Source organism: Mytilus trossulus, chromosome 3 (genome assembly GCF_036588685.1).
Source record: "Mytilus trossulus isolate FHL-02 chromosome 3, PNRI_Mtr1.1.1.hap1, whole genome shotgun sequence".
Taxonomy (NCBI): domain Eukaryota; kingdom Metazoa; phylum Mollusca; class Bivalvia; order Mytilida; family Mytilidae; genus Mytilus; species Mytilus trossulus.
Genome location: NC_086375.1, coordinates 12681534 through 12689880, shown reverse-complemented (window position 1 = coordinate 12689880; position 8347 = coordinate 12681534). Strand labels below are relative to the sequence as shown.

At 33.0% G+C, this 8347-nt stretch overlaps 2 protein-coding genes across 2 annotated transcripts; both read left to right on the top strand.

Moving 5' to 3' along the window:
* Positions 1 to 592: 592 nt before the first annotated feature.
* LOC134710388 (putative ankyrin repeat protein RBE_0220) lies at positions 593 to 1141 on the top strand. The gene has a single exon (XM_063570742.1). The coding sequence runs from the start codon at positions 593 to 595 to the stop codon at positions 1139 to 1141; it is 549 nt and encodes a 182-aa protein (XP_063426812.1).
* Positions 1142 to 1147: 6 nt separating this feature from the next.
* Positions 1148 to 1576, top strand: LOC134710387 (ankyrin repeat family A protein 2-like). The gene has a single exon (XM_063570741.1). It carries the CDS (start codon positions 1148 to 1150, stop codon positions 1574 to 1576), a length of 429 nt encoding a protein of 142 aa, XP_063426811.1.
* Positions 1577 to 8347: the final 6771 nt, after the last annotated feature.

The following is an 8347-nucleotide window of genomic DNA, read 5'->3' as shown; positions in this document are numbered from 1 at the left end:
AGGAAAGCAGACATAGGTTTAATCAAGAAAAGATTTCTATTTGAAAGGAAGGATAACATGGATCAATTTATCACTATAATACCAACAAAGTATCATCAGATGTATATACAGAGAATGATTGATGACTGGTCAAAGGGAAAACTTCAGGGTGTGTTTAGTAACATCAATATGAAGATACCTCAGTTCAAAGAGAAATGCTCTGCTATCTGAATACACTAGATATGTCACACCAGAGACGACTGGCAAACATGAGTGTGGATGATCATGATAATGAATTGGATAATGATGACGAGGATGATGTCTCTGAAACTGCTTTATTACATTGTTGTTATATAGGAAATATTTCTCTGGTCAAATGGTGTTGTGATCATGGCGTGAATATAAAGGTGTACACACAATGATCTGTCTCCCTTAATGATTGCTTGTGAACATGGTCATACAGAAATAGCGAAGATGCTGTTAGACAGAGGAGTAGACTATTATAAATGTAATATTGTTGGTTCGTCACCTTTCATGATAGCTTGTGAACATGGTCATACAGAAATAGTTAAGATGTTGTTAGACAGAGGATAAGACTATAATAAATGTGATGATGTTGTTAAAAAGAGGAGCAGACTATAATAAATGTAATGCATTTGGTCACCCACTTATAATGTATGCCTGTATATATGGTCACATAGAAATAGTGAAGATATTATTAGACACAAAAACAAACTATAATAAACGTGACACGAATGGTGCGTCATCTCTAATGATGGCTTGTGAACATGGTCATACCGAAATAGTCAAGATGCTGTTAGACAAAGGAGCTGATTATAACAATTGGGGTGGAAATGACAAGTCACCTGTAATGTATGCTTGTCAACATGGTCATACCGAAATAGTCAAGATATTGTTAGACAAAGGAGCAGACTATAGTAAATGTAACTTGAATGGTTGGTCATCTGTGATGATGGCTTGTGGACTTGGTCATACGGAAATAGTAAAGATATTGTTAGACAGAGGAGCAGACTGTAATATATTAGACAGGAATGATGAGTCATCCCTAACAAAGGCTTGTAAACATGGTCATACAGAAATAGTCAAGATATTGTTAGACAAAGGTGCAGACTATAGTAAATGTGACATGTGTGGTAGGTAACATGTGATGATAGCTTGTGGATTTGGTCATACGGAAATAGTAAAGATACTGCTAGACAGAGGAGCAGACTGTAATATATTAGACAGGAATGATGAGTCACCCCTATTGAAGGCTTGTGAACTTGGTCTCACTGAAATAGTAAATATTTTGCTAGACAGAGGAGCAGACTGTAATATATTAGACAGGAATGATGAGTCACCCCTATTGAAGGCTTGTGGAGCAGACTATAATAAAGGTGATAGTAGTGGTAAGTCACCTGTAATAAAGGCTTGTGAAAATGGTCATACAGAAATAGTGAAGATGTTGTTAGACAAAGGGGCAGACTTTACTACACGTAACTTGATGGTCCATTCAGCTTTACTGACTGCCCATTTACGAGGTCACAGAGATACAGTTGCTCTTATTAATCAACATTTCAGTCAAACACAAATTTGAAATTAGAGTTTAATCAATTTATACAACACTTTGCATCTGTAATATATTCAATGTTGATGTTTAAACTGTGTGGTTGTATTGACAGTTTAATATGAAACCTTTTGTAGAAGACATACTTGGTAACCTATTAAAGACATGTGTATTTAAATCAGTTTTTATAACTAATATCTGTCTGTTTTATTTTCAATACAAAAAGTATAACAAGAAATTTAATAGTCAAAGGGAAATTGTACTATCACAAAAAGATTTGCTATAGTTGTAAACCAATGTTTTTCTTTTTTTGAGAGACAATTGTTATCAGGTCTGTTGATTCAGTAGACAGATATGTTGTATTTTAATATGTTAAGCTATAATAGCTGAGGACATTAACTTATCGAAAGTAAAATGCATAAATTCAAAACATATAGTTCTATCAAAAAGATGAGTTACTAGTTTCAAACAATATATGTCTTTTGTTACGCGATTTATGATTATCATGATTATGGTCATGGACTAAATATGCCACTATTGTTTACATTATATAATTAAAAAGATTAGTCAGTTTTGTAAATGTGAATAAAATCAATGGTCACAATATTTAATTTGAACAAAGTAATGTGAAGGAATACTTACTGTATTTTATTTTTGTGAGAGTTCTACAATGCTTAACTTGACTAAAAATTGAAAACAAATTTTTGATAAAAGTAATTCCTCAATTCTGGAAAATTTCAATTAATTTATTCTTTGTGTTAATGCTTTGTTTCCTAATGTCGTTTTTTGTTTGTTTTCTCATTCTAACTTATCAAAGTTTATAAAATATTTTAATTTTGTGTAGTGTATTTATGTGTTCTTATGAATGATTGTTATGCTCATAGATGGGCGCCATAATTGACTTAATAAAATATCTTGTAGTTTGTCTTGGTGTTTTTACAAATTGAATTAAGAACATTTGCTAATTATATTTCAACACTAGAAATTGTTTGCTAACTTTCATCTATAAGGTTTGAATGTATCTTCCACGTTTGTATTATGTTTTGGATTTCACAATACTGTGGATACACATATTTTCGAGTATATCAATTTTCAGGTGATAGACGGAATCTTGAATTTTCTTGGATACTTGATTTCATGGTTTTATCAAAGTTTTCTCCAATAAGACTATTGGAAACTTCAACTTCGTAGAACACTTAAATTCTTTATTCACCTTTCTCAACCAAATTTACGAAAATTAATTATCCAAGAAAAATAATCAACCCACAGTATTTCGCATCGAGACCACTGTCGAGACATTTATAATGGAAATGTGCAACTAGTACAGACATTTCTTATCGTCAATATTATCCCCTGACCTGATATCAGTACAAGTCAAGTCATTATAAGGCGTACAAAAGTGAGAACATTGAAGACATAGTTCGGTTTACAGTGATAATTTGATATATATATTATTATTAGGTGTGTAGAACACGGTAGACATCGTTAAGTCTACATTAGTGAGAATATTGTAAATACTATTAGGTCTACAGTAGTGACAACATGGTACAACATTATAAGGTCTACAGTATGAGAACATGGTAGACATGATAGGTCTACAGTAGTAAAAAATATGGTAGATATTATAAGGTCTACAGCAGTGAGAACATGGTAAACATTATGAGGTCTACAGTAGTGAGAATATGGAAGACATTGTTAGTTCTATAGTAGTGGGAACATGGTCAATATTAGTAGGTCTATAGACGTCGAAATGTGGTAGACATTATAAGTTCTACAGTGGTGAGTACATGGTAGACATCGTTAAGTCTACATTAGTGAGAATATGGTAAATACTATTAGGTCTACAGTAGTGACAACATGGTAAACATTATAAGGGCTACAGTATGAGAACATGGTAGACATTATAAGGTCTACAGTATGAGAACATGGTAGACATTATAAGGTCTACAGTATGAGAACATAGCAAACATTATTAGGTCTACAGAGGTAAAAAAATATGGTAGATATTATAAGGTCTACAGCAGTGAGAACATGGTAAACATGAATAGGTCTATAGTAGTGAGGAACATAGTAGACCTTATTAGGTGTTTATTTGTGAGAACATGGTAAACATTATGAGGTCTACAGTAGTGAGAATATGGAAGACATTGTTAGTTCTATAGTAGTGGGAACATGGTCAATATTATTAGGTCTATAGACGTCGAAATATGGTAGACATTATAAGTTCTACATCGGTGAGAACATGGTAGACATTGTTAAGTCTACATTAGTGAGAATATGGTAAATACTATTAGGTCTACAGTAGTGACAACATGGTAGACATTATAAGGTCTACAGTATGAGAACATAGCAAACATTATTAGGTCTACAGTAGTAAAAATATGGTAGATATTATAAGGTCTACGGCAGTGAGAACATGGTAAACATAAATAGGTCTATAGTAGTGAGGAACATAGTAGACCTTATTAGGTGTTTATTTGTGAGAACATGGTAAACATTATGAGGTATACAGTAGTGAGAATACGGAAGACATTGTTAGTTCTATAGTAGTGGGAACATGGTCAATATTATTAGGTCTATAGACGTCAAAATATGGTAGACATTATAAGTTCTACAGTGGTGAGAACATGTTAGAAATTGTTAAGTTTACAGTAGTGAGAACATGGTAAATATTATTAGGTCTACAGTAGTGACAACATGGTAAACATTATGAGGTCTACAGTAGTGACAACACGGTAGACATTATAAGGTTAACAGTAGTGAGAACATGGTAGACATTATTAGGTCGACAGTATCAAGATATGGTAGATATTATAAGGTCTACGATAGCGAGTACGTGGTAGACATTGTTAAGTCTACCGTGAGAAAAAGGTAAACATTATAAGATTTATCGTAGAAAATAAAAGTCAATATATGGTCTACAGTAGAAAGAACAAGATAGTAAGCAAGACATCAACGGTAATGAGAACATGATAGTCATTAGGAGATCTACAATAGTGAGAACATGAGGTTCGTCATAAGGTCTACAGAAGTCAGAGCTTGATATCTCTTATGAGGTCTTTAGAAGTGAAAGCTGTATTGTCATTATATTATCTTACTTCCTATTTATTTCTAGGAATATGATTGGTTAAAAGCAACCGCGTGGAGATCGTGTATAAAATATGAAAGGTTTCAACAGCCTCCAAATTGATAATGAACGATTAAAATAAATTCAGAAAACACATGTAAAGCTTACAAGTTGTTATTGTTAACATTATGTTTTTGTAACGACCAATAGAAGTAGGTTCAGAACTTCTAAGTATTGAAGACTTGGTCACTTTGATAGACCACTAGTCTTAATACCACATGTTAAAATCTTCGGTAAGATAAATTCATTACTCATTGCATTAGGGACCAAATACGTAAAAAATGACACAGTTCATTCTATATTAGGTCACTAGCACACTATATCACTAATATTATTAGGTCTACACGAGAGAGTATCTGTATAAAAATAGGAAGATGTATATATTATTGCCAATGATACAACTCACCACAATGAACCAACTAACACAGCTGACAGCAATTAACAACTATAAGTCACCGCACAACAATGAGTTTCACGCATACCACATATTCAGCTGACTTTTCGGCTCTCCCTTAAAACCTTTGCAAGTATGGTCTTGAGGAAACGATGATAATCCGTCAGAAGGGGACGATAAATGGCTGACTCGTGTTAAGAGATGGCCATATCTCTTGTACGTTAAAAACACCCTTGTAGATTTTGAAAAAGAATAGGTTAATGCCGCTACAAGGCAGCACTCGCACCCGCAAAGCGGAAAAGGATTTATATAATTTGTAAAACTTGTTTCCCAATCAACTATAAATAAATATGTTTAAACTAATTGAGCTATTTTTAAAAAGGTCCCAAAATGACAAATGTAAATCAATGAAATAAGAAAACAACCGACCTGATTTATGAACAAAACGATGTTAACAAAAGAAGAGTGATACAAAGCATTATATGACAACCATTAAGTTACAGATTCCTGACTTTGGACCGTCTCACACAGAATGTGGCTGGCTTGAACTAGTTTGAGGCGCGTTGGCAGTGCTTTAAAAGTACAACATAAGAACAAACTATAGAAATCGGGTGAACATGGTTTAACTCATTAGATCGATTCAAAGCAGAACAACAGTTAACAAAACTACATTGTACGTGGCAGCGAACAACAAATAGACACCGAGTACAGATCTGAGAGTACTCGTAGTTACTGTCAGCTAGTTCAAAGTCAATAACAAATAATAAAGTAAGCCATGCATCCAAGAATAAAATAGTAATATACAATTATTGTTGCTTTGAATCTTTTAAATCTAAAAGTACTTAGTATTTAGTCTTAGATGCATGATTTTATTTTATTAAGTGGGTTTGAACTAGCTGTCAGTAACTGAGAGTACTCTCAGATCTGTACTAAGTGTCTTTTTGAAGGTATATACAAAAACCCGGTCATATCCATTCTGTGTAGAAGTTGTATTTGTATCCATCTGATGAGTTAAGCATTTTTCAACTGATTTTTATAGTTCGTTCTTATGTTGAACTGTTACACCACTGTTCCAGGTTAGATGAGGGTCGGGTTTCCGCTAACATGTTTAACACCGCACCATTCTGTATGTATTTGCCTGTCCCAAGTCAGGAGCCTGTAATGTTGTGGTTGTCGTAATTTTGTCAAATAATACATCATAAGGACCAATTGTACGCCTCTCCAAATCTACTTTTTACATGCTCCTCTTTTCGCTCACTTGTTCCTTTATAGCTAAGAAGCACAATTTGTATAAAAGAGGGACGAAAGATACCAGAGGGACAGTCAAACTCATAAATCGAAATAAACTGACAACGCCATGGCTAAAAATGAAAAGGACAAACAGAAAAACATTAGTACACACGACACAACATAGAAAACTAAGTATGTGTATAAGGGTTTCTCTTCAAGAACGAAAAAGTTGTCTATACTTCATGATCTTCCATAAAGATAGTTGAAATATGTGAATGAAAAGTAATACAAAAATATTCTTCATATCTAGACATTGACATTACAACTTTATATTAGGTATATTAGCATCATTGTAATGATACATAATGTCGTTATATAAATGGGAGTTTCCTCCTTTATTTCACAGTTAGATCACTTAGGTGCTCTTTTGGTTATGTACTCTTATTATATTCAGACCGAGAACATATTAGTTCAGTTATTAATTTTTTGTTTAACATGATTAAAACACTAACAGTTTTTTTAAATATCCTGGTTCCAAGGTGATTGAACACACTCATCGGATAAATATTCTGAAATCAAGCTTTCGGGTCCAAAAGTTTCTGTTTAAACCTAAATGCCACGATGCTTCAGATACGTATTGTCGATATCTTTTATTATTATTGGTAGTTAATCTTCAACCTCCAACTGCACTCGTTGAACAATATTTTAGGTTGATCGCTCACCATGATTTTACGGTAGGGTCATTGATGAAGCTCGTACGGTGACCTATAAGTGTTGATTTCTCTGTCATTTGGTCTCTTGTAGAGCGTTGTCTCATTGTCAATCATGCCACATCTTCTTTATTTATATGAGCTTGGTTGTTTTATTTTTTTTTATATTTGCTTCGAAGCTACTAGTAAACAAAAGAGAAATCAATCTACAAGAGGGCAAAAGATACCAAAGAGACATTCAAACTCATAAGTCAAATACACCTTTTCCCGTTCCAATTGAGTCAATAACTAGAAAGCACAGGGGGTGTAATTATTTTGCAAAAACCTTCTTTTTGTATAATTTCTCAGTTTTAAATCTGTGTATTGTTAATCATCAGGTACATATTTGATGCATGAGATTTTCAGAATGCACTTTGATTGGTCCATTGATACAATTCCTGATCGATTTCCCGTTTATGGTGTTTGGAATATAATTCAGATGAATCGAGGATATGAGAGAACTGAAGACCCAGAATTTCAATTACTCATCTGAGTTAAAGTTAAAGGCCAACAAAAAACATAGAACACAAGGCAAAAGTTATTTATGTGAATAGAAATTTTACAGAAAAACATGAGTCTCTGTTTCATTACTTGAAAGAGATCATCAGGTTTCCAGTTTGGAGTTAATGTTATGAAAGGATTTAGGACCAGTTATAAGAATTATTTAGAAATTAAAATCAAGGAGATCTTAGTTAAACAAAACAAATACATTTCTAGTTTATTAAGGTAATTAAGGAATGACTGTAATATTTTTTATGTCTATGAAGAAATAACATAAAAAATTTGGTGCACACTGAATAACGCGCGTAGCGGTTTTTTAACAGTGTGCACCAAGTTTTTTATGTTATTTCGACTAGACAGAAAAAAATATTACAGTCATATCTTATAATTTAATTATAAATTCCTTTTTAAACTGTAAAAAACCATGAAAAAACGTTGATGACGTCACGGTCACATGACTAAATTATGTCTATGGGCTCATAGTCTGTTTCCCGGCCGTTATTAAAATTCTTGACACTACCAATTATTTGTATATTCCGAAGGCATACTGAATGTTTTACGGAGGGGACCAACCTAATGGGCATAACAAAATAACGTCAGCCAATCAGAAGACGTGTTACATCCAAAATTAAATTATTGAAAGGTAAAGAGAATACAAATTTCAAATAATTCGTTGATATAAGAAGAAGATACATTAGTAAAATAGATTAAGATTCGTATTAATAACGAACTTTATTTTAAATGCATAATAGTAATAGATTATCGTTGACTACATTTTATATATACGCCAGACGCGCGTT

Excerpts from the sequence above, each read along its gene's own strand:
- LOC134710388 (XM_063570742.1), top strand. The coding sequence starts at position 593 with ATGTTGTTAAAAAGAGGAGCAGACTATAATAAATGTAATGCATTTGGT.
- LOC134710387 (XM_063570741.1), top strand. The coding sequence starts at position 1,148 with ATGATAGCTTGTGGATTTGGTCATACGGAAATAGTAAAGATACTGCTA.